The sequence below is a fragment of the Eleutherodactylus coqui genome, chromosome 1 (genome assembly GCF_035609145.1).
Source record: "Eleutherodactylus coqui strain aEleCoq1 chromosome 1, aEleCoq1.hap1, whole genome shotgun sequence".
Classification (NCBI taxonomy): Eukaryota; Metazoa; Chordata; class Amphibia; order Anura; family Eleutherodactylidae; genus Eleutherodactylus; species Eleutherodactylus coqui.
The window spans coordinates 474,325,469-474,353,077 of NC_089837.1; the positions used below are offsets into that span (position 1 = coordinate 474,325,469).

Below are 27,609 nucleotides of genomic sequence, written 5' to 3' on the forward strand. Positions count from 1 at the left end.
AGTGCTTACTATTGGAAGAGACATAACTACTTTCAATAAACGTTTCGTGTCCGTCATTTTCTTATTATTCACCAGAATGGATCACTTAAAGAGACAACCCTTTACAAAATATATTCTGTGTTGTATGAGCACTTGTTACCTGTAATACTCGGTCATAATATGACAGCATCATGCAGTGAAATTGATCTTGAGGGTATAAAAAAGTGCATAAATTAAGTTTTACTACTGCAAAAAAGTTTATTGTCTGCAGAATATAATCATCTCGTATACTGCTCTCTGTAATGACACATGTTACGTTCTGCGTTATACAATGTCAAAATCCCATAGGGCCACTTTGCCTAAAAGGGGGAATAAAATAATTGACAGCAGGTTTTAATACTGAGGTCATCAGAAATGAGAGCACTTGGAAAGTAGTAATCTTAGTTGATGGCATATAACGACCTTGACATTCGAGTTTATTACTGAGCAGGTCAGACAGTGCTCAGATTATCAGGGTCAACATCATGCACTTTGCTATCTCAGTCTCATTCTGCACTGAAGAACAAATCTTGATGTTGTATCTGTAGTGAAAGTGAGTTAACCCTTTTTTTCCATATTGCCGACAAACCCCCAAATGTTTCACAGCCCCGCAAAAGTTACAATTTTCATACTCCCTCCCATAAATGCTTGCTTGTTGACCATACGGTCAGTGCATCCGTCACCCAAAGTAAGGGTTTTCGTTCTGAAAGTTATAATCTGGACAGACCTTCTGCACCAGCTTGTAGTCAATACTGTAGAATGAGATGAAGATGCAGATAACCTTGAATGGTTTTGCACAAAGCCACGCAGCGTGACTCTGTGTGTGCTCCATATAGCAGTTTTTCGCTGGATCATAGAGGCAGGGTTTGTTCTTCAAGGCTTTGTTGGTGTTCTCATATTCCACTCTACAGTTGAAAGTCTTGGTTTCTCTGGTATCCAATGTAGATTGCTGAAGGAGGTCAAACTCTACCACTTTTGTAGGTGGGACAATACTGACAGATACATTACCGAGACTAGATGAATTATGGCGAAAGTAGACACTGAACGTCCCATTGATGTGGTCAACAATCTTACCGGTGACCAACAAACTGAATTTGACCGTTTTTATGTTAAAGTAGAAGTCCCCCCATCCAAAGATCTTCTTGGTTCTCCCAGTTTTCAAAGAAGGTTTGCGTTTTGCTCTTTGACCAATGCCTCCAGCAAATAGTGTTTGATTCTTGCTCCATTCCCACGGATTAATAGGAGATTGCATTGGATTTTTTGCTGTTTTAAATGGGTCAGTGGCAAATACCCGCGATGATGGATGGATAGAGTGAGGTTTGTTTGTACCATATGGTCCATTCTTCACCATTCCTGTTGTCCCCATATCCAGGTATCCTAGTGTTTTTGTCATGTGGCCTTCTAAACAAAGCACCTAGGAAGAGAACAACAAAATATTGTTATTCATTCAAGTATGACTAGTTATTCTTTATTTCAGTAAATAGGAAATGCTTTGACAATTTCAAATTTAGGAGTGATTCCCATACACATTGACATTTGCAGAGCAATTAACACAATATTGTGGTATGTATATTTCTGTTTAAAGGAGTTGTACTAAGAGTTCAAAAGTTATCACGCATCAACCAACTAATGGATAACTATGATCGTGGGGGTCCAACCAATAGGATGCCCACAGATCACAAGAAAGGGGGTACCAAAGTTCTCAGAATGAATGGAGTAGGGGTGAGATATGCATGCTACCGCTCAATTCACTTCCGTGGGACTGCCAGAGATAGTTGAGTTCAAGTGCTTGGCTATTTCCTACAGTCTCAGTGAAATGAATGGAGTGGTAGCACACATTCTAAACCACTGCTCCATTCACATAGGGGCCATGGTTCTCGTTATTGGTGAGGGTCTCACAGGTCATATCGTTATCCCCTATAACTTTAAATTTCGGCAAAACCTTCTGACGGGCATAATCTCAGTTTCCGTAATGTACATATAGATAATTGATCTTGGAAGCACTTTTCAGTGTGGTGCTATAAAGTCCAAATATAATTTATATGCAAAATGTATGTCTCTGTTACCTTTACAATTAGTATTACTAAAAGATACTACTACTACTAGCAGTAATAGTACAATGCTCTGTCAAGTTACAGTTATTATAATTTCACCAACAATGGTATTTTCCAGGGCTATTGTGAGTTGAAACAACTGATGACACAATGCAACAGAAAGTGCAAATCTACATTGCATACTATTGGGTGGTAGATCCAGCCAACTAGTATGGCCATTTCACTGTATTACTACAGTGCATGCACTGATTGGCTGTCTACTTTTACAGTACTGCATGAGCTATGCTGCTCTCTACCTGTGCCCGGAAGAGCTCCTCCTCTAGACAGTAGGTGAGCCTCCAGTCTATATTTAATAATACCCTATGGGGCTGATGTATCATTTGATTTTTATCTTCTTTGGCACAATTTACACCTTTTTTTCATTATCATGTTGGTACCTGATTTATTATATTTTTGCACCTTTATATGGGTACAAATTTGCCTGATCTGTCAAGTTTTTTGAGGGGGGGGGGGAGTAATAGAAAGGGGTGTGGTTTAATTAAGTACATTTTTCCAACATATTTATCATTTGCTACTTTTTAAAAAAGTCACTGTTCAGACCTACTCCAGTGCTGAGCTGCCCCAAGGGGCGGAGAGGGGGTGAAGAAGAGGCAGAGAGGGGGCGGGAGCTCAGTTCCTGCTCCTGGCTCTTCCATCCCCCCCCCCTGCAGATGAGGACACTGTATATCGGCTTGGCGTAAAAACCGAGCCGATATACGGTCGTCTGAATCCAGCCTAATTCTGACTTTTCTAAGTAATGATTTGCTACACTATATCTGTATTAGCTTTTATTTCCTTTAAGCGTTATCTTTTGTGTTTAGGACTCAATTGTGGGGCATCTGGAATGCATTACTGGTTCTTGATAGGGCTATAACCTCAAATTACAATATTTTAAAGCGCTACTCTGGTGAAAAGTTTTTTTTTTAATCCATTGTGTAACTAATCTCTCAGTATGTATCAGGCTGAGTTCACACTAGCGTTTTTCAGCAAATCCTGTTTTTACAAAAAATGGAACAGTACAAAACAGAAGCGAAAAAGATGAAATCGGATTGTTCGCTGGTTTTTTAGTCACCCATTGAATACAATAGAAGAAAAAACAAATCTGTTTTTGCTCTTTTTTTTATAATTGGAAACAAAAGCGTAGCAGCCTGCACTGTTGTGTTCCACTGTAAAAAACTGAATAAAACGTAAAATTAAAAAATAGATTGAAAGTGAAGGTTTTCAGTTCAGTGCATTTCTGTGGACACAAAAACAGAAACATTTTTTCTTTTTTGCTGCTTCTACAATGGAACAGCTAGCTGGAAAGCAAAAGCATTAGTGGGAAATGATCCTAAGCTGCTAGTATTACTTAGGTTGGTTATTCCTTAATATCTGAAACTTTCTGGAGTTCTTCTCCTCAGAATGGGTCATGTGTGTTCTCATTGTGACTGCCTGGCATTTTACTTGTTCCTCTCAAAAAGCCAGTTTTTCTATTAGTATAATTCCTGTGTGATGGACCCTACCACAAAAGCTCTTTAGAGGGGACACAGAAACTCCTATCACAGATACCGATGATGATTAGAGACTCATGTCACAGAGTTATAATGAAGGAGATCATAGCTCATCCTCCTCATTGTATACTTAGAGTCCGTAGCCTTTTTAGTTGAATATAGAATATACATGGTAATGCCGTTGTCCTCTCAGCAGCCAGAGATGGTAAAGGCTCTAGTGTGTCATGTTATGATGTGTTAATGCATCAAGGGATTGATAACACAGAATAGTGAAAGAGAAAGCAGAACAAATAACATAAGGACAGTGTCTGATAAGCATCAGACAGGAGATTGCACTACACAGAAGTGACTGAAATATATATAGGAGACGTCAAGAGTGTGACAGATATTCAGGTATGGGGTGCATTGATGGAAAAATATGTTTTCGCTAGAGTGACCCTTTAAAGCTACAATTGTTGTGCCAGAATGAATTGATATTGGAACTTCAGTGAGCATTGTGCTAATGATAAGGCCCATTTACCTGCTAAGATGATCGCTCAAAATTTGTTCAAAACATAGGATGATTGACAGTTTTAGCAATCGTTTTGCATAAGCTGCTAATGGGCACTAATGTCCATTAGCAGCTTATTACCTTCATGTGCATGTAAATGAGCCTCCGGAGCTGTATGCAGGACTGGAAGCTGAATACAATGTAATCAGTGCTCCCATGCAGAACACAGCATGTGGTCCCTGCAATCAGCTCCCTGGCCGAACAATGGATTTTATGCTCACCTAAAAATCATCGTTCGGCTGAAAAGTAAACGATAGTAGCATTTATAGGCAACAATTATCGCCCAAAAGACATCGTTTGAGCGACAATCGTTTCGTGTAAATGGGCCTACAGAGGGAGCAGGAAAAAAAAGAGGACAAAGAAAGGTGCGAAGGGGGAAAAGTCAATATGGAAGGAAACCACTGATGTTAAAATGTACATTTTAAACCTTAAAAAGATAATTATTAAAGTAAATGAAATATCACATCCCACAAGCGATGAGTATAGAAATTAGAAAAATACCTAAACATTCCACCTATGTTCTTTCCATTTATGATAACTTGCTATACACTTCCAAATGTAATTTCAAGGACTAAGAAGATTCTCAAACAATTGGACTGGGCTGGGGAATCAACTGCGTCTTAATTAAACTATATAGCATACTAATAACTCATTATATGTTAACAGGTACTTTAACATGCACTTGAATATACACAATGATAAATACAGAAAGATGTAATATGGGTGGCGTTATTCAGAGGCAGCAGGATGAGCAAGAAGAAAATTAACAAATAACTCCCATAGGAAAGATTTATATTTATATTGGCTTCCTTGGGAAAATTGCTAGTAGCATCCATATTAAATGAGTCCAGCAAATATCCTATTCTTGACTCTGAATTATTTCTCACAGAGTGTGTGATTAGGATATTAAATATTCGCAATTTAAATATAGATTATCTCCCTATGGGTTAGCCTGATATTAAATAAAACCATAGCCATAGTGAAAATGTGGACTTTTTAAAATTATGTGTGAATTCTCCAGCTTCCAATCTCTGCCATTTCCTTATTCTAATTGTATAATGTTCACAATGTCTATAAATTAAGTTGACATAAAGTATATATCTACCATAATCGCCTAATTTAGGTTATTCCAGTATTCGAAAAGTCATTAGACCAAGAAAATTAAAGCCTCGTCTACAATTTTCCTGTTTACGTATCCATTAAATTTTGATACATTTATCTTGTCCTGCTCCTTAGCTAAAAGCTAGGGGATCATGTACACTGCTACCTTACACAAGGCTTTCATAGAGATGCACAAGCTCCCTACTGTACAAAAAGTGTATAAAGGATCAATATTGATTTGAAGGAATGCTGCCATCCAATAGGTGGAGCTGCAGAGATACTGTTCCATCTTCCTTATTTGCATATTACCCAGAGGAGCATGGATGGCCTTATAAGTCTCCTCACTCACCTTCTTGATGCTCTCCCTAAGGAGTGATGTTACCTCTCCTGACTCACATCATAGACCTCTCACTAGCCAAACCAGGAACCTACCGTACATTGATGAGGGGCAAACACCCCAAAACAGCTATCTGTGTATGGATTCTAGCTTGATTTTCAATTCCTAATCATTGCTCTACAGACCTGTTTAAAGGCTCAACCATTGATTTGAAGGAATGCTGCCATCCAGTAGGTGGCGCTGCAGAGGTATTGCTTCATCTATTTGCAAAAAAAAGTGTAGCATGCTCAACTCATGGAGTCAAAGAGAGGCTATACTCTTCATGCTCTGCTTTACTGACTCTGTGCCAGTGTGCAGGAGCCCTTATACTATATTTCAGAGTTGCCATCAGAACTTTGCTAATTGGTACTGCAATCAAGCAACACTGGATGACGGCCAAACCACTAACATCTTAAAGATTTTGTCTCGAGATATACATTGGAGTCACATTGCTCAGCCACATTGCTCTGACGCAGAGGCGTAACTTGAAGCTCCCGGCCCCAATGCAAAACCTGGAACGGGGCCCCTACCTATAATGCTTTATTCACAGTACTGGGCTTCCTATATGGAGAAGAGAGGCCTTATGGGCCCCCCAAGGCTCCTGGGCCCGGGTGCAACCGCATCCCCTGCACCCTTTATAGTTATGCCCCTGCTCTGACGTCACAGACATGCGCACTTTGCGCAGTGTGATTATTTTTTCTGTTCAGAGTGGGAATGCGCATGGAAACGCTGCCCATACGCAATGCATGCATATGGACAGCATTTTATAGGCAGCCCATGTAGGAGCTGCATGTGATACACAGGGAAATAGAGAGTGCTGCAATTTATTTCTCCTGCGTATCGATAAGCAGTGCCCAAACGCAGGTGTGAATGAAAGAATTAAAGTCCATTGACTTTCATTGCCTCCATTCACCGCATGTTACGGACGGTATATACGCATGCGAAATATGCGGTGACAATATGCCCGTGTGAATGAGCCCTTATAGACACCCAGCTGAACCATTCTGACAGCATTCTTTTTCACCTGGTGATATTCGCGTTTGTTTACCTGAGCGGTTTCTGGTGATGTCACTTCTATGTTCAATGCCTACAATGCTCATTAACCCTTGTGCAGTCTGTCCAATGTTGATTCCAGCATATATGAAGTGAACCACATGTGCTTGTCATTCCGAATTGGCCAGCAGAACATGCGACACTCCCACACTGATGACGCTGTTGATGGCATGCTGTTTGGAGTCATGGCCGGAAGCCATGAAACAAAGGACGCATTGCCGGAAGATGAAGGATACGAGTAAACAGGAGACCAAGTGATCAGGTGCTCAAGAGCAGAAATCGCCAGGAATTTCAAGAGCAAGTATCCAGAGTGTTAAGGCAGCAGAAATGCAGTCTTAAGCTCTTGCTCATGACCTGAAGGTTGCAAGTTCAATCCTTGCCTTGTTCAGGTAGCCGCTCAAGGTTGACTCAGCCTTCCATCCTTCCGAAGACGATAAAATGAGCACCCAGCTTGCTGGGGGGGGGGGGGGGGGTAAATAAATTACCTGAAAGCACAGTGGAATAAGTTGGTACTATACAAATTACAAGATGTTTTATTTTCCTTTTATTACTCCTTGCTATGCTGTTGGGAGCGGGTGACGATGGGAAGTGTAAAAGTAATCGGACAACCCCTTTAATACCTTGAATGTTATCTCAAATGCCTGCCAAGAGCTGTTCAAGAAAGGGGAAACTAATGCCAATTAAAGTGAATGTACTGGAGCACGGGGCAGAATGCTTCAGGGTCAAGTTTTTTTAATACGATTAATAGAGTCATCTGAAATTCCATCTATGTAAGTTGTAAAGACAGAAAAAAAAGAGAAAATGATGGTGGATTTAAACTTTTCTTTTTTGATATTTAAGCATTTCACTGGCTGTTGAACTGAACAATAATGTATACTCTGCAGGAATTCTTCCAGGGATAAAATATAATGACTATTTTGCAACCTTGCATAATGCAAACCTCAATTTAAAAAGGTGCAGAAGACTTTATTTGTGAAGTTCTTTCACTCCGTTGCAAAGCCTAGGTATGACGCTAAGTGGAACCACACCTTTAAATACCAAATCAGTCACTTTTTTTCTCCACCAGCGCCTCTGATCATCTTCTTCTCACACACTGCTAGCGCTGCGAAAACGAAATGACAAGGAAGGGAAATAGACGACAAAAGGGAAAAGGTTACAAGCCTGCCTGTCTGATCTGCCTGGGAGACAGCGAGATGTAACGAAGGGACCTGAACGGTGGGTCAGCCGCTCATGAATTTCATGATTCCTGCACACGGCTCATTATGAGGGATTGATCTGAAACCTCTTAAACAGTCTCCGGAGAACATTAATGGGACTTGGCTGAGGCTGATATTTTTAACCTGTTGTCTGCTATTGTACTGCCGATTCTCGTAGTTCTAAAATTTTATTTTTCTACTAAAGCTGATTCTGTTATTACCAAAAATGGCCATCCTGATATCATATCAGTGCCTAAAAGACAATGACGATGATATACAATATGAAAAAGATACATACATTTTTATTATGACTTCTCACTAGAGATGAGCGAGTATACTCGCTAAAGGCAATTGCTCGAGCGAGCATTGTCTTTAGCGAGTATCTCCCCCGCTCGAGACTGCAGGTTCGGGTGCCGGTGCGGGGGAGCGGTGAGTAGCGGCAGTCAGCAGGAGAGAGCGGGGGGGGGGGGGGAAAGAGGGAGAGAGAGATCACCCCTCCGTTCCGCCCTGCTCTCCCTCGCAGCTCCGTGCCCGCTTGCTTATACTCGCTCATCTATACTTCTCACCTCTCCTGACATGCCTATTTTAGTAAATCTTAACTGATAAGATTCAGAATCAGCAGTGTACATTACCGGTCAAAGGTTTTAGGACTCCTCAATTTTTCAAGTTATTTTTCACATTAACACAGTTCATGTCTAACAAATAACATAACATGGTTCAACGGTTCAAAAGTTTTTTCAAGATAAAAATATTATGAAATTTTAAACTAAAACACACCAAAAGTCTGAATGTATAATTTCAATCAAAGGGCTTTATTCAGGGAATACATCAAGGACAGCTACTGTGCAGCACAGAATGCAAATTATGGTTTGAAATCTGATGCAAATTATTCCTACAGGTTTCGACTTTTGTAGATTACTTTCAAACCCTCTGATTTTATATAATCAGTGTTGGAACTGACTGCATTACAATACTCTATAAGGCCGGATAATGGCAAGAAAAATTGCTACTTTTTAACATGTATTTGTGGGGACTTTTACATTTGTAGGGGAAACTTTGACACATTATTACTTGCAAGGGGGTTAAAAGGAACATTGCTACTTTGTAAGGGGTCTAAAAGGGGGTGGGGGGTAATTTATGTGTGGTGGATATTCTGCAGTGGAAAAATTTGCATGTGGATTTTGATATGGATTTAGGTAAAAGTCCACATAATTAAAGGGGTTAAACCTGGTGTGGATCCACACCAAATGGTCATTGCTGTGTTTTTTTATTTAATGCTTCCTCAGAGAATATTTTAACAGGATAGACCACATTGGGTGAACAGCCCCAGGCCTATGGTTTTTTTTTAATCAGCCACTGCATACCATGATAGGTCAGATTTATTTTGGAGACATGAGGAAAATCTACATTGCATTAGACAGGTGGTTAATTTTATGGCTACTCAATATATTGTAAAATTATACAAAGAAGAAGTGATTTAAGAATATATTCTAAAACATTGTAACAGTTGAGTCTTACTCTTCTATCATCTCTTTAGAGAATGACAGAATATGCCTTTTTGAGCTGAGATTTGGTTAGACTCATTGTTAGCAAGGGTTGGAGTAACTGAAGTCGAACCTCCAACTGACCCCCAAAACCAGCAAAACCAGGCTTGGATTCAGAGAAGAAAGATTTCCTTCCTATTTTTCTTCTCTTAAGAATCTACTCCTGGAATTGGCCAGAAAAACACATAAAAAACTAGACCAAAATGGTAGTGCGAGTCCAACGTTCAATTAGGTGTCATGAGCCTATGCAGAGAATTAGGAACTCGAGTTTAGAAGAAACGAGACGGTTGACTGAGTGTCTATTATTCTGCAGCAATGTTTCCCAACCTCAAGTCCTCACGACTCCCCAACAGGTCAGATTTTCAGGATTTCCATGGTATTGCACTGATAATGTAATTATTGTCAGTGCTTCAGACATTGCCACAGCTGTTTTCTCTATAGGATGTCTTCAAATCGTGACCTGTGGGGGGTTGTGCGGACCGGAGATTGGGAAACACTCTTTTACAGTGTTCTATCAATAACATTAGTCTTGAACGTCACATGTGATGTTTTCTTCACTTGCTACACTCTATTCACTACTCTTCTTGCTACAGTATTTTTCATGTCAGGATAAGACAGGCGTTGTCCTCCTGATTTCATATCTAATCACAATGTGCTATTGAATACCGATGCAGCGTGATGTTATATAGCATATTAGAGTAACTGATGTTTTATTTACAGAACAGAAATGATTTAGCTTCAGCTTCTTCATTATTTAATGTGTATGCTGATCACAAATACTCCAAGACAATATCATAAATACTCTAAGGCTCTGTTCACATTTCCATTTCGGGCTTTCCGTCATGGTTTAGGTCATTAAGGCCAGAAAAAAATTACGAAAACCATGCCAGAACCTGGATGGAATCCATTATAATAGGTTCCGTCAGGCGCAGCTGGTTTCTGTCACTTGATGGTTCTGTAGTGCCATTTTTTTCATACTTCTATGCCATGATGGAACAGATTGGAAATTTCAAACGGAAATGCGAAGAGAGTTTAAGGCACCTTTCAGAAAGGCTGAAATTATGATGCAGCTGCGGAGTTCCACGCCCAAATCCACAGCTCTAACTACGGATTTTGATGCAAAATTCCATGCTGGTTCCAAGCCATTATCAATTCAGCATCAAAATCCAGATGTATCCTGTGCGTTTTGGTGCAGAATTTACCGCGGCTTGCGGTGCATCTTGCATCGTTATTCTGGTCTGGGTGAAAGGTTCCTAAGTAGAGATGAGCGAGCACCAAAATGCTCGGGTGCTCGTTATTCGGGACGAAATTATCGCGATGCTCGAGGGTTCGTTTCGAATAACGAACCCCATTGAAGTCAATGGGCGACCCGAGCATTTTTGTATTTCGCCGATGCTCGCTAAGGTTTTCATGTGTGAAAATCTGGGAAATTCAAGAAAGTGATGGGAACAACACAGCAACGGATAGGGCAGGTGAGGGGCTACATGCTGGGCTGCATCTCAAGTTCCCAGGTCCCACTATTAAGCCACAATACCGGCAAGAGTGGCCCCCCCCCCCTCCCAACAACTTTTACTTCTGAAAAGCCCTCATTAGCATGGCATACCTTAGCTAAGCACCACACTACCTCCAACAAAGCACAATCACTGCCTGGATGACACTCCGCTGCCACTTCTCCTGGGTTACATGCTGCCCAACCCCCCCGCACGACGCAGTGTCCACAGCGCACAACAAACTGTCCCTGCGCAGCCTTCAGCTGCCCTCATGCCACACCACGCTCATGTCTATTTAGAATTGCGTCTGCCATGAGGAGGAACCGCAGGCACACACTGCAGAGGGTTGGCACGGCTAGGCAGCGACCCTCTTTAAAAGTGGTGGGGCGATAGCCCACAATGCTGTACAGAAGCAATGAGAAATAGAATCCTGTGCCACCGCCATCAGGAGCTGCACACGTGGGCATAGCAATGGGGAACCTATGTGCCACACACTATTCATTCTGTAAAGGTGTCTGCATGCCCCAGTCAGACTGGTAATATGTACCTTAACAGTAACCGCGTTGGTGGTAATGTGGTGGTGACTGCGGACCTAGTAGCGCGGTTTTATTTTGTTGGTTTTCGGAATGTGGCCAGGATTAAGTGGGCCGTGGCGGGGGGATGGTGGGGGGGCTCTCTTGTAGTGTCGGTAAAGGTGAAATTCCTGGACTGCCACCAGACGAACCAATGCAAAGGCATTTGCCAAGAATGTTTTCACTGTTGGAGGAGGAGGGGGATGTTTTTGAGGCACTACGTGTCCTCTCCACGTGTCCGTGGTTATATGCACCTTAACAGTAACCGCGTTGGTGGTAATGTGGTGGTGACTGCGGACCAATAGCGCGGTTTTATTTTGTTGGTTTTCGGAATGTGACCAGGATTAAGTGGGCCGTGGCGGGGGGATGGTGGGGGGGCTCTCTTGTAGTGTCGGTAAAGGTGAAATTCTTGGACTGCCACCAGACGAACCAATGCAAAGGCATTTGCCAAGAATGTTTTCACTGTTGGAGGAGGAGGGGGATGTTTTTGAGGCACTACGTGTCCTCTCCACGTGTCCGTGGTTATATGCACCTTAACAGTAACCGCGTTGGTGGGAAATGGCCTCGCCGCCATCATGTCTTTGGGAAGCCTCTGTTTCCACACCCCAGAGACATACCATTAGCAGCGGTATAGGCAGAGCCCATAATTCGTAACATTTCAGCCATAGCATTAGGACAGGCCCCACTAACATATCACTAGCAGCATTATAGGAGGAGCGCAGTCTTCGTTCCATGTCAGTAATAGTAGCACTCAAGACAGGCCCCAGTAACAATTCCGAAGCAGCAGTATAGCGGGAGCGCAGTCTTCGTTCCATGTCAGCAATAGTAGCACTCAAGACAGGCCCCAGTAACAATTCCGAAGCAGCAGTATAGCGGGAGCGCAGTCTTCGTTCCATGTCAGCAATAGTAGCACTCAAGACAGGCCCCAGTAACAATTCCGAAGCAGCAGTATAGGGGGAGCGCAGTCTTCGTTCCATGTCAGCAATAGTAGCACTCAAGACAGGCCCCAGTAACAATTCCGAAGCAGCAGTATAGTGGGAGCGCAGTCTTCGTTCCATGTCAGTAATAGTAGCACTCAAGACAGGCCCCAGTAACAATTCCGAAGCAGCAGTATAGCGGGAGCGCAGTCTTCGTTCCATGCTAGCAATAGGAGCACTCAAGACAGGCCCCAGTAACAATTCCAAAGCAGCAGTATAGCGGGAGCGCAGTCTTAGTTCCATTTCAGTAGCTGCAGTATAGCCAAGGCCCAAGTTACATTTATGTAGCTAAAGTGTAGGCCAACCCCACACACACTTCTGTACCATGAGTGCAGGCGAAGAACATACAAATTGCTATGATTACACTGTAGGTGAGGGCCCCAAAAAATTGGTGTACCAACAGTACTAATGTACCTCAGTAAAAATTGGCCATGCCCAATCAAGATGGCAGGTGAAACCTATTAATCGCTTTGGTTAATGTGGCTTAAGTGGTAACTAGGCCTGGAGGCAGCCCAGTTTAACGAAAAATTGGTTCAAGTTAAAGTTTCAACGCTTTTAAGAGCATTGAAACATATAAAAATTGTTTAGAAAAATTAGATGAGTGAGCCTTGTGGCCCTAAGAAAAATTGCCCGTTCAGCGTGATTACGTGAGGTTTCAGGAGGAGGAGCAGGAGGAGGAGGAGGAATATTAGACACAGATTGATGAAGCAGAAATGTCCCCGTTTTGGATGGTGAGAGAGAACGTAGCTTCCATCCGCGGGTGCAGCCTACGTATTGCTTACGTATCGCTGCTGTCCGCTGGTGGAGAAGAGAAGTCTGGGGAAATCCAGGCTTTGTTCATCTTGATGAGTGTTAGCCTGTCGGCACTGTCGGTTGACAGGCGGGTACGCTTATCTGTGATGATTCCCCCAGCCGCACTAAACACCCTCTCCGACAAGACGCTAGCTGCAGGACAAGCAAGCACCTCCAGGGCATACAGCGCTAGTTCAGGCCACGTGTCCAGCTTCGACACCCAGTAGTTGTAGGTGGCAGAGGCGTCACGGAGGACGGTCGTGCGATCGGCTACGTACTCCCTCACCATCCTTTTACAGTGCTCCCGCCGACTCAGCCTTGACTGGGGATCGGTGACACAGTCTTGCTGGGGAGCCATAAAGCTGTCCAGGCCCTTAAAGACTGTTGCACTGCCTGGGCTGTACATGCTGCTCGATCTCCGCACCTCCCCTGCTACATGGCCCTCGGAACTGCGCCTTCTGCCACTAGCGCTGTCGGATGGGAATTTTACCATCAGCTTGTCCGCCAGGGTCCTGTGGTATAGCAACACTCTCGAACCCCTTTCCTCTTCGGGAATGAGAGTGGGAAGGTTCTCCTTATAGCGTGGGTCGAGCAGTGTGTACACCCAGTAATCCGTAGTGGCCAGAATGCGTGCAACGCGAGGGTCACGAGAAAGGCATCCTAACATGAAGTCAGCCATGTGTGCCAGGGTACCTGTACGCAACACATGGCTGTCTTCACTAGGAAGATCACTTTCAGGATCCTCCTCCTCCTCATCCTCCTCAGGCCATACACGCTGAAAGGATGACAGGCAAGCAGCAGGGGCACCGTCAGCAGTGGGCCAAGCTGTCTCTTCCCCCTCCTCCTCATCCTCCTCATGCTCCTCCTCCTCCTCCTTAATGCGCTGAGATATAGACAGGAGGGTGCTCTGACTATCCAGCGACATACTGTCTTCCCCCGCCTCCGTTTCCGAGCGCAAAGCATCTGCCTTTATGCTTTGCAGGGAACTTCTCAAGATACATAGCAGAGGAATGGTGACGCTAATGATTGCAGCATCGCTGCTCACCACCTGGGTAGACTGCTCAAAGTTTCCAAGGACCTGGCAGATGTCTGCCAACCAGGCCCACTCTTCAGAAAATAATTGAGGAGGCTGACTCCCACTGCGCCGCCCATGTTGGAGTTGGTATTCCACGATAGCTCTACGCTGCTCATAGAGCCTGGCCAACATGTGGAGCGTAGAGTTCCACCATGTGGGCACGTCGCACAGCAGTCGGTGCACTGGCAGATTAAAGCGATGTTGCAGGGTGCGCAGGGTGGCAGTGTCCGTGTGGGACTTGCGGAAATGTGCGCAGAGCCGGCGCACCTTTACGAGCAGGTCTGACAAGCGTGGGTAGCTTTTCAGAAAGCGCTGAACCACCAAATTAAAGACGTGGGCCAGGCATGGCACGTGCGTGAGGCTGCCGAGCTGCAGAGCCGCCACCAGGTTACGGCCATTGTCACACATGACCATGCCCGGTTGGAGGCTCAGCGGCGCAAGCCAGCGGTCGGTCTGCTGTGTCAGACCCTGCAGCAGTTCGTGGGCCGTGTGCCTCTTATCTCCTAAGCTGAGTAGTTTCAGCACGGCCTGCTGACGCTTGCCCACCGCTGTGCTGCTGTGCCGCGTGACACCGACTGCTGGCGACGTGCTGCTGCTGCTGCTGACACATCTTGATTGCGAGACAGAGGTTGCGGAGGAGGAGGAGGGTGCTTTAGTGGAGGAAGCATACACCGCCGCAGATACCACCACCGAGCTGGGGCCCGCAATTCTGGGGGTGGGTAGGACGTGAGCGGTCCCAGGCTCTGACTCGGTCCCAGCCTCCACTAAATTCACCCAATGTGCCGTCAGGGAGATGTAGTGGCCCTGCCCGCCTGTGCTTGTCCACGTGTCCGTTGTTAAGTGGACCGTGGCAGTAACCGCGTTGGTGAGGGCGCGTACAATGTTGCGGGAGACGTGGTCGTGCAGGGCTGGGACGGCACATTGGGAAAAGTAGTGGCGACTGGGAACTGAGTAGCGCGGGGCCGCTGCCTCCATCATACTTTTGAAGGACTCCGTTTCCACAACCCTATACGGCAGCATCTCAAGGCTGATAAATTTGGCTATGTGGATGGTTAACGCTTGAGCGTGCGGGTGCGTGGCGGCGTACTTGCGCTTGCGCTCCAACAGTTGCGCTAGCGACGGCTGGACGGTGCGCTGAACTACACTGGTGGATGGGGCCAAGGACTTTGGAGGTGAGGGTGTGGGTGCAGGCCATGAGACGGTAGTGCCTGTGTCCTGAGAGGGGGGTTGTATCTCAGTGGCAGGTTGGGGCACAGGGGGAGAGGCAGCGGTGCAAACCGGAGGCGGTGAACGGCCTTCGTCCCACCTTGTGGGGTGCTTGGCCATCATATGTCTGCGCATGCTGGTGGTGGTGAGGCTGTTGGTGGTGGCTCCCCGGCTGATCTTGGCGCGACAAAGGTTGCACACCACTGTTCGTCGGTCGTCAGGCGTCTCTGTGAAAAACTGCCAGACCTTAGAGCACCTCGGCCTCTGCAGGGTGGCATGGCGCGAGGGTGCGCTTTGGGAAACAGTTGGTGGATTATTCGGTCTGGCCCTGCCTCTACCCCTGGCCACCGCACTGCCTCTTGCAACCTGTCCCTCTGAAGACCTGTCCTGAGTAGGCGTTGCAAACCAGGTGGGGTCAGTCACCTCATCGTCCTGCTGCTCTTCCTCAGAATCCTCTGTGCGCACCTCCCTCGCACTTACTGCCCTCACTACTACCTGACTGCAAGACAACTGTGTCTCATCGTCATCGTCCTCCTCACCCACAGAAAGGTCTTGAGACAGTTGGCGGAAGTCCCCAGCCTCATCCCCCGGACCCCGGGAACTTTGCAATGGTTGTGCATCAGTGACGATAAACTCCTCTGGTGGGAGAGGAACCACTGCTGCCCAATCTGAGCAGGGGCCCAAGAACAGTTCCTGGGAGTGTTCCCGCTCCTGAGCATGTGTCATTGTAGTGGAGTGAGGAGGCTGGGAGGAAGGAGGAGCAGCAGACAGAGGATTCGGATTTGCAGCAGTGGACGGCGCAGAAGTGTGGGTGGACGATAGGTTGCTCGAAGCACTTTCTGCCATCCAGGACAGGACCTGCTCACACTGCTCATTTTCTAATAAAGGTCTCCCGCGTGGACCCATGAATTGTGCGATGAATGTCGGGACGCCAGAAACGTGCCTCTCTCCTAATCGCGCAGCAGTCGGCTGCGATACACCTGGATCAGGAGTTTGGCCTGTGCCCACACCCTGACTTGGCCCTCCGCTTCCTCGGCCGCGTCCATGTCCTCTAGGCCTACCCCTACCCCTCAGTATGCTGTATTACCAGTGATTTGATTTCACAGGCAGGAAATAAATTGGCGCAAGCCTGCAGGTCAAATATAATTTTTTCCCTTTTTTGAAAAGGAAAGGCCCCACTGCGTATATTCAATGAACAATACGTTTAATAACTGTGGTGTGGCCCTGAAAAAGTGTCACACAACTTTAGTGTAGCAGAGTTATTAACTCTGGCAGAGCAGGTATTTGCCAGTCAGGAAAGAAAATGGCGCAAGCCTGCAGTAAACCGTAGCTGGTTGCGTCTGATTTTTGTACGTTCTCCACGCAGCACACACGTACACAGAGCCCTTAGGACTGACACAGGCAGACCAAATATACTTTTTTCACTTTTTTTTAAAAGGAAAGGCCCACTGCCTCCAGTGAATGAATAATACGTTTAATAACTGTGGTGTGGCTATGAAAAAGTGTCACACAACTTTAGTGTAGCAGAGTTATTAACTCTGGCAGAGCAGGTATTTGCCAGTCAGGAAAGAAAATGGCGCAAGCCTGCAGTAAACCGTAGCTGGTTGCGTCTGATTTTTGTACGTTCTCCACGCAGCACACACGTACACAGAGCCCTTAGGACTGACACAGGCAGGCCAAATATAATTTTTTCCCTTTTTTGAAAAGGAAAGGCCCCACTGCGTATATTCAATGAATAATAACTGTGTTGTGGCCCTGCCTACACAATTCTGTCCCTGTAGTATCAATGGAGGGTGCAATGCTCTGCACAGACGATTTTGAGAAAAAAAAAAATGCAACACTGCTAACAGCAGCCAGCACAGTACTGCACACGGTTAAATTTGGCCCTAGAAAGGACCATTGAGGTTCTTGAAGGCTACACTCACTCCTAACACTCTCCCTGCCTATACACCACTTCTGTCCCTAATGCCGGGTGCAATGCTCTGCACTGCCGATTTTGAGGGAAAAAAAAAAAAAACCACTGCTAGCAACAGCCTGCACACAGGTAGATGTGGCCCTAAGAAGGACCTTTGGGGTTCTTGAAGCCTACACTAACTCCTAACGCTCTCCCTACAGCAGCTCAGGCACCAGCAGCACTGTCCCTCAGCTAACTCACAAGGCATCTGAGGCGAGCCGCGGGAGGGGCCGACTTTTATACTCGGGTGACATCTGATCTCCCCAGCCACTCACAGCAGGGGGGTGGTATAGGGCTGGAACAACACAGGAGGAAGTTGTAATGCCTTCCCTGTCTTTCAATTGGCCAGAAAAGCGCGCAAATTTGTCAGGGAAGAAAGTGAAAGTAACCCGAACACCGCGTGGTACTCGTTACGAGTAACGAGCATCCCGAACACCCTAATATTCGCCCGAGCATCGAGCTCGGACGAGTACGTTCGCTCATCTCTATTCCTAAGGCTATATTCACATGGACGGAATCTGCGTTGGATTTTTCTGCATAGATTCTGCCTCAAAATCCACAGCAGGAATTCTGCAGCAGATATAAACTTGTATACCCGCAGATCTAAATGTAGGTTTAGCCCTTTTCAATAAGCAAATCCACATGCGGATTTCCTAATGTGGATTTTGTGCAGATTCTTTGTCAAGAAGTGACATGTCACTTTTTTTTTCTGCACGCAGATAATAAATCCATGTTAAAAAAATCTGCGTCGTATAGGCTATGGCGCAGATTCACATTAAAAGCACTGGTTTGCAGATTTGAAATGGATTCCACATCAAATCAACAGCAAGAAATGCTGAATGAATATATCTTACAACAATAACTTTGTAATACGGTAGTATTCATCAATGCTCAGACATCCAAAAAAGGCCTAAAGACTATAATGGTCCGATTCCACGTGTGGAAGACCGAGTGATGGCAGAAATGAATTGCGTATAATCACGGATGCGTGAGGTTTTCCATATGTGGATGTACGTGTATGGGAAGGCCTATTGTCCGCATGGAAGAAAGCTCACAAGCAGGGAATTATATCAGAAAGTAGCCCAAAATCGCACAGTCGACCGCCCAGGTGATATATATAAATATATATATTTATTTATTTATTTATTTTTCTCTCAATAGAGCCCTTTTGCACAAATCCGTGGTAAAATAGAGCATGCTGTGATTTTTCTTCTGCTCGTGGAATCCGCAATCCCTACCCGCACATCTGTGCGAACCGGCGAAAGTCCATTTACGTTACTTTGTTGTTTTTGACAAAACACACAAAAAAAATCACCCAAAAATGGATATAAAAACTTCACCAAACCAGAAAATGTAAAAAATTCTTGTGCAATATTTCCCTTTTAGTTCACAGATCATCAGAAGATCACTGAGCTGCAAGCTGATAACAACTCAGAAGAGCGTCAGGGGCGCCATTATTCTAGACAGAGGGTTCAGTCTCTGGACTTCCGCCAGTGAAAAGTTTTGACGTTTCTCAATACAATGTACTACGATGATGTCCTACATCTAATAAATCTAATGCTTTCATGACAAACTTCTTCGAGACCATTTACTTAGTACACATATTGATATCTTTTCTCCATCACATACTCAACAGCCTGTTTCTCTGTAAAAGTACAACAGGGGATGTTGATGGATAACTGTTGCTGCGCAGTTTGGCAGACTCCCTTGTCCATTCATTTTCTGTCTGCTTTTGGAGTTTTGTATGCAATGGTGCTACTTCTGCCTTTACCACTGAGTCCCAGATACTTCATCAATCACAGAATAGGCCAATCCTATTTCCAACAGGAGGTTGATGTGCGTATGTGAACGCTTGAAAATCCATGGGCGAGGGGCCCATTAATTCCAGTTATGAGCAGCTGCCAGCTATCTCAGACCTAAACACAAATCTTCACATCATTTTTGCAGTGTTTGGTAATTTTTGCTTAATAACTTCATTGTATAATGAATAGTTAATTACTGAAGATGCAGGTAAATCATTTAGCACAAATCAACTGGGTATAATAATACCATGTGTTAGAATACAGAAGTAAGAACCCTCTTCCAAGAAAGTTATATGCCATTTTTAGTACGGTATATTTAGTAACATTGATTTTTTTGATGCATGCCAACAGTTCAGGGAACAGCTTTTGCCCATTTTTCTGACTGCCCTTTTGTCAACCTGTAGTAGATATTATGTAAGTGGCTACTCTAAAGGGTTGAAATGTTGCCATGCCATGATTTGCACCAAATTGCAGTACATTGGAACTGAGCATGCTCAGTAGGAACTTTCTAGAGACTAGAGGCTTGGTTAGAAAGAGACGTTCTTGTGCTGAGTCACAGTAGAGAGGCAGTGCTGAGCAAAATGAGCTGGAGATGCTGTTGAAACTGAACCTGAGAGAGCGGAGGAGCAGCTGTCTATGAGAGGAAGCTGATGGAACTGCTGAGGAAGGAAAGTGACCAGGGAGTGCCTTTTGCCTAGAGCTAAAAGAGAGCGCGAAACCCACAAGACAGCTGGAGAGTGACAAGGATGCAAGGAAACTGTAGTGGAGGAGCGATTCTGATCCTGGACTAGCCTCGGTCAGTAGAAGTGAGAACTTCCACATGACATATTGTAAGTGAGGCTAGCCTCAGTCTGACAATAGGTAAGCACACAGAGGAAAGACAGTTTTTGTAATATGCGTCCTATCTCTTATAGCAGGCCTGCTAACATAATAACATCGTATAAGTTTCTGGTGCTGAAATCCGGGTTATGTTATTTAAAGGGACATTTCTTTTCTAAGCGACTGTTTTGGAGTGTTAACCCCTATGGGGAAGCTGCGTCACTATACCATATATTACATAATAGGGTATTGCATGAAATGGTGCTGATAATAACCAAGTGTTATTCATATTGTTTTTTGGAATTATTTCCTATTGTGCTTAGGATCTAGTTATATGTAGTTAGTGTCAAATGGTTCTAAGTAAAAATATTTAATTTCATAACCATTATTGCTGCACTAGTATTGTTTATTCTGTGTTTAGCAATAAATATTGCAAACTTTGGTTACTTCATCTGCTGCATCATATCCTGAATCTACCCTACATGGTCTCTCTGCAACGGTTATCGTAAATCAACTGCAATGACACTTGGTCAGCCGAAACATACTGATATTCTGCCATATCATATGTATAAGTAGGGATCTGACTGGTGTCATTTTTTACATATTTGCTCTTCTGGGTTACTGGGGCCTAAACAATTTACAGTACATACTAGATCTGCATAAATCAATGTTTACTGGATATGATAGAGACTCTATGGTTATATATAGAGGTTGGACTGTAAAAAAGTTATGTTATGTGTATTTGGGAATTTAATAGCATGAAAAAATATACAGAATGTTCGATTCCAACCTCCCACAATTCAATCAATCCATATGATAACATTCTGAGGAATGATGAATGCAATTAGCATTAGATGAAAGAAAAGTTCGAAGATTTCTGAGCCTCATTTATCAAAATTGTCTAATTGTACAACTCACTTTGTAATCCATTTGAACTTATCACAGCTTGGCTTTCATTTTATCAGAGTGGTATAAGAAAAAAGAAGCTGTGCTGTGATTGGTTGGGTAGGTGTGCAGGAATTTGAACGTCTCTAAACAATAATCGTCCCATGTGAAAGAGCCATATACAGTATATTAGAAAGTGTGATCATTAAGGTAAGATTATTATCCCTCTAACACCTTTAAATAAGCACATACAATGATGTATAAACTTTATCTATCCAATCAGACAGTTGACAAGCAGTTGCTACTTCTTCCAGTTACAATATAGGTAAAGCTTAATAATAACCAGTGGTCCTAATCTAGCTTAAAAATACTAATAATCAAGGATCGCATGTGACGTATATAACAAAGGAAGCCAAAGCAAAGCACTATTCATTCAATTTTCATCAAATGTCATCGTTCAGCACAGTGACGTTTTACGCTATATAAACATGGAAAAAATGCCATTAGAACCTTCCTAGAATACTATGTGATATGAGCTGGAGTAAATTTCTGTTTCAATTTTCTCGAGTATTAGCCGACCTGAGTATAAACCGAGGCACCTAATTTTACCACTAAAAACTGTGAAAACTAGGTGCCTCGAGAATAAGCCTAGGGTGGGAAATGCATGGTCCATGCACCATTGCTTTCATTGAAAGCAATGGTCTGCCGACAACCCCTGCAGTAATTTTCAGGGAAGGGCTTTAAATATAAGCCCTTCCCTGAAAAATCATCCCTAGCATGTGTAAAAAATAAAAAAAAAAATATACTCACCTCTCCGCCACTGTTGGGGCTCAGAGCGTCTAGCCGCTTGGGTCCCGTCACTGTTAGGCCTCGGTCATACGGGTGATTTTCGCGCAATTTGCGCATGCGATCTGCAATTTTATAGAACCACTGCTTTGCAATGGTATCGGACACATGGGCGCTTTTTACGCGCTTGTCCGATAAATTATAGGACACAAGAAATCGCCTATCGCCTATCTGCGATCTGTGATTCCTTGTGTTCTCTATATGCGCTCAATGGGGCCGGCGGCAGCAGCACCGACCCCATTGAGAACATATACTACACAAATCATTCTCCTCTGCCACAGCTGTAACAGCTGTGGCAGAGAAGAATGATGTTTCCCCATTGAATTCAATGGAGCCGGCAATACAGCCGGCTCCATTGAAAGCAATGGGCTCCCGGCGAGCGCGGGATGAATTTTCGGGAAGGGCTTAAAAATATAAGCCCTTTCCTGAAAATCATCCAAAAATGTGTAAAAATTAAAAAAAAATATATATATACTCACCTTGTCCCTGCAGACGGAGTTCAGCCGCGGCCGGCCGGCAGTTCTCCTGAACTGCTCTAAGTAGTATTCAGCAGCCGGGGATTTAAAATCCCCGCCTGCTGAATGGGCTGCCTCTGATTGGTCACAGCCCTCACCAATCAGAGGCAGCTCTCACTCACCTATTCATGAATTCATGAATGGGTGAGTGAGTGCTGCCTCTGATTGGCTCAGCGCAGGGACCAATCAGGGGCAGCGCTCAGCTGTCATTCAATAGCTGAGAGCTGCCCCTGATTGTTCCCTGCACTGAGCCAATCAGCTGAACTCCGTCTGCAGGGACAAGGTGAGTATATATATATATACATATATTTATTTTTTTTTACACATTTTCGGATGATTTTCAGGGAAGGGCTTATATTTTTAAGCCCTTCCTGAAAATTCATCCTGCGCTCGCCGGCAGCCCATTGCAATACAGCCGGCTCCATTGAATTCAATGGGCTGGACAGCGCTCCTGTGATCGAGCCCGTTTCAAAGGAAACGCGGCTAGGAGCAGATTTTTTTCGGCGATTTTTCAGCCCCGGTCATGCGATTTGCGGATGCGCATCCGTCATGCGATCCGCAAATCGCGGCAAAAAACGCCCGTTTGACCGAGGTCTTACAAAGTTTTTTCAGCAGGCAGGGATTTAAAATCCCCGCCTGCTGAAAGGGCTGCGTCTGATTGGCTAAGCGCTCAGCCAATCACAGGCAGCGCTTAGCAATTCAATGAATGACAGCTGAGCGCTGCTCGTGATTGGTCACAGCGCTCAGCCAATCACAGGCAGCACTCAGCTGTCATTCATTGAGCCAATCAGACGCAGCCCTTTCAGCAGGCAAGGATTTTAAATCCCCGCCTGCTGAAAGAACTTCATTACAGTGACGGGACCCAAGTGGCTAGACGAGCCTATTTAAAGTCCTTCCCTGTAAATCACTGCAGGGGTGCCGGCAGTCTACTGGTCTCAATGGGGCCACCGGCAGCAGCCACAGACACATTGAAAGCGATGGGAGAAACTCGCGACTCGAGTATAAGCCAAGGGGGGCTTTTTCAGCACAAAAAATGTGCTGAAAAAGTCAGCTTATACTCGAGTATATATGGTATGCTAGCTGTTGGTGGAAATTATACTTAGATCTTTTAGGTCAGGGTGGCCATACCCCTCTCAATAAGCCACAACTACATTTCTAAAAGTTCGTGGAAGCATCGTAAAGCATGAAAAAGTCACAATTTTCTTAGCAAAAAACTCCAAAACACTTGTGCCAAAATTGCAACCCTATTGCCACCAGAATTTGTGTGCATCTGGGTTTGTAAATAACTTTCATTGTGTTCAAGGGTAAGCATTCAGCTGCCGAAATTCTTCATTTATCTATTCAGAATCAGCATGCAGGTACCATTAGTCATTCTGCTAATGGAAAATCAGTTTTCTCATGTAAATATGAAGCCTCAATTAATTTTTTTTCGAAATCTACTATACTGGCACCATGTTGTATCTTGATGAGTTATCTGAATGAACGAGTACATCACATGGTTATTTTATTAGAGATGCCCACTGTACCTTTACACAATTGGAACTTCCCTGTAAAGAAATGACACAAGTGATCTCGGAGTGCAGTATAAAATCAAGTGAGCAAGTTTTCTGTGGATCATGTCAGTGTGAATCCACGTTAGAATGGGAAAGCCAAGTGTCTGAGCAACTTTGAACAAGACATGGTCATGGGTTCTAGACTAACCGGGACCATTACTTCAAAAATTGCCAATCTTATGGGGTTTTCTTGTGTAATGGTGTTAAGAGTATAAGAAGAATAGTGTGATTGAGGAAAAACATCAAGCAAGAGGGGATCCTGTGGACACAAACAACTTATGGATGTCAGGGATCAGAGGACAATGGCAAGTATCTGTCTGATGGACAGGTGGTGCGCAGCCAAGCAGATTGCAGCCTGTCTGAGCATACAACTCATCATTCTTAAGCACGGATGGGCCATAACAGCAGACAACTGGTTTGAGTGCCCTTGCTATCTAACAGAAAGCCAAGACTCCAGTTGGCAAAACAGCGTGAAAATTGGATCTCTGAGCAGTGGAGAAATTATTTCCTGGTCAGATGAATCCAGATTTTTGTTGCACCGTGCTGATAGGAGGGTCCGAATTTGGCACAAGCAGCATGAATCTATGAACCCTTCCTATCAGCTGTTCAGATCCTCTTAGTACCTGCCTCCAACCTGCCAAAAGCTACCTGTCAACATGAGCCAATATTCATTCAAAACCAATTTAACACTTATGGAATCAATGACACAACACATTTCTGAGGCTCTGAAGGCAAAAGAAAGTCCAACGGACTACAAAATGGGTGTTTCTTATAAAGTGGTCATTTAGTGCACATTAAACCATTTGTGACACACATATGGCTATATATGTCCCCATTCAGTGAGAATGTATATAGCCATACACAGCACATGTTGTATATGGATGGGGCTCAGGAGATGAACCCACTTCATACACTGTGGGTATCAACAGCTGACACCCACCCACAAAAGCTGTGATCTGTGATAACTCTGACCTCAGCTAGTAATAATGTAAATGCTACTGTCAATTCTGTTGCTGACAGCAGCATCTAAATGCCTGGAACGGCTTTCCCCGCAGACGGTTTGGTCTGGCTGTCATGGCAGCCTGGGGCCTTCTGTAGGCCCCTGGGAATGCATTTGCCTACTAACTATGTGCCTGTGGCATGTCCTTAATAGGAGGCATGTTACAATGTAGGATAATGTAATACCATGGTATTGCAATATACTGTATAAGCGATCAAACAATTGCAAGTTCAAGTTTCCTATGGGGACTAATAAAAAAGTTAAAACAAATAAAATAAAGAGTTTATTATAAAAATAAAAAAATATTAAATAACTAAACCTAAAAAAAATCTATTCTACTTCCATAAAAGGTCCAGTTTATTAAGAGATCGCATTATTAATTTTGTATGGTTAACTCTGTCAGAAAAACGTGCAATGGCAGAATTTGCTTTTCAGTCACTTTGCAAGAAAAAATGGAATAAATAGCAGTTCTAAAATTCTTTGTTCCCCAAATTGATATCAATGGAGAGTACAGGTTGCCTCGCAAGAAACAAGCCCGCACACAGCCCGATTGCCATAAAAATGAAAAAGTTATGGGGAGTATGGCAGCAGAAAGCATTTTTTTTTTACATATAAACAACTATATAAATTTGGTGTCCCTGTGATCATACTGATGTACAGAATAAAGACAATATGTCATTTTTACAGCACCATGGATGTCATAAAAATGCAATTTTTTCACTTCGCCCCCCTTAGGAAATGTTTCAAAAGTATTTCAACACATTAAGGCCAGCTGCTAGAGATGAGCGAACGTACTCATCCGAGCTTGATATTCGTGCGAATATTAGGGTGTTCGGGATGCTCGTTACTCGTAACGAGCACCACGCGGTGTTCTGGTTACTTTCAGTTTCCTCTCTGAGACGTTAGCGCGCTTTTCTGGCCAATAGAAAGACAGGGAAGGCATTACAACTTCCCCCTGTGACGTTCAAGCCCTATACCACCTCGCTGCTGTGAGTGGCTGGGAAGATCAGGTGTCACCCGAGTATAAAAGTCGGCCCCTCCCGCGGCTCGCCACACATGCCTTGTGAGTTAGCTGAGGGAAAGTACTATCGTGCTGGTGCTGCTGTAGGGAGAGCGTTAGGAGTCAGTGTAGGCTTCAAGAACCCTAAAGGTCCTTCTTAGGGCCACATCTAACAGTGTGCAGGCTGCTGCTAGCAGTGTTTTTTTTTTTTTTTCTCCTCAAAATCGGCAGTGCAGAGCATTGCACCCGGCATTAGGGACAGAAGTGGTGCATAGGCAGGGAGAGTGTTAGGAGTGAGTGTAGCCTTCAAGAACCTCAACGGTCCTTTCTAGGGTCAAATTTAAGCGTGTGCAGTACTGTGCTGGCTGCTGTTAGCAGTGTTGCATTTTTTTTTTTTTCTAAAAATCGTCTGTGCAGAGCATTGCACCCTCCATTGATACTACAGGGACAGAATTGTGTAGGCAGGGCCACAACACAGTTATTGTTCATTGAATATACGCAGTGGGTCCTTCCCTTTGCAAAAAAGGAAAAGAAATTATATTTGGCCTGCCTGTGTCAGTCCTAAGGTCTCCGTGTACGTGTGTGCTGCGTGGACAACGTACAAAAATCAGACGCAACCAGCTACGGTTTACTGCAGGCTTGCGCCATTGTCTTTCCTGACTGGCAAATACCTGCTCTGCTAGAGTTAATAACTCTGCTACACTAAAGTTGTGTGTCACTTTTTCAGGGCCACACTACAGTTCTAAAAGTTATTGTTCATTGAATATACACAGTGGGTCCTTCCCTTTGCAAAAAAGGAAAAGAAATTATATTTGGCCTGCCTGTGTCAGTCCTAAGGTCTCCGTGTACGTGTGTGCTGCGTGGACAACGTACAAAAATCAGACGCAACCAGCTACGGTTTACTGCAGGCTTGCGCCATTGTCTTTCCTGACTGGCAAATACCTGCTCTGCTAGAGTTAATAACTCTGCTACACTAAAGTTGTGTGTCACTTTTTCAGGGCCACACTACAGTTCTAAAAGTTAATGTTCATTGAATATACGCAGTGGGTCCTTCCCTTTGCAAAAAAGGAAAAGAAATTATATTTGGCCTGCCTGTGTCAGTCCTAAGGTCTCCGTGTACGTGTGTGCTGCGTGGACAACGTACAAAAATCAGACGCAACCAGCTACGGTTTACTGCAGGCTTGCGCCATTGTCTTTCCTGACTGGCAAATACCTGCTCTGCCAGAGTTAATAACTCTGCTACACTAAAGTTGTGTGACACTTTTTCAGGGCCACACTACAGTTCTAAAAGTTATTGTTCATTGAATATACGCAGTGGGTCCTTCCCTTTGCAAAAAAGGAAAAGAAATTATATTTGGCCTGCCTGTGTCAGTCCTAAGGTCTCCGTGTACGTGTGTGCTGCGTGGACAACGTACAAAAATCAGACGCAACCAGCTACGATTTACTGCAGGCTTGCGCCATTGTCTTTCCTGACTGGCAAATACCTGCTCTGCCAGAGTTAATAACTCTGCTACACTAAAGTTGTGTGACACTTTTTCAGGGCCACACCACAGTTATTAAACGTATTGTTCATTGAATATACGCAGTGGGGCCTTCCCTTTGCAAAAAAGCGAAAAAATTATATTTGGCCTGCAGGCTTGCGCCAATTTATTTCCTGCCTGGGAAATCAAATCACTGGTAATACAGCATGCTGAGGGGTAGG

The 27,609-nt window shown here is 44.2% G+C and overlaps 1 protein-coding gene across 1 annotated transcript in view; it reads right to left on the reverse strand.

The window, feature by feature from the left end:
- Nucleotides 1-250: 250 nt before the first annotated feature.
- NXPH4 (neurexophilin 4) overlaps nucleotides 251-27,609 on the reverse strand; it is a 294,947-nt gene continuing 267,588 nt past the window's right edge. Inside the window, exon 2 of the mRNA XM_066594037.1 lies at nucleotides 251-1,432. Coding sequence (XP_066450134.1) covers nucleotides 698-1,432 — 735 coding nt within the window. The 3' untranslated portion in view covers nucleotides 251-697. The remainder of the gene's footprint in view (nucleotides 1,433-27,609) is intronic.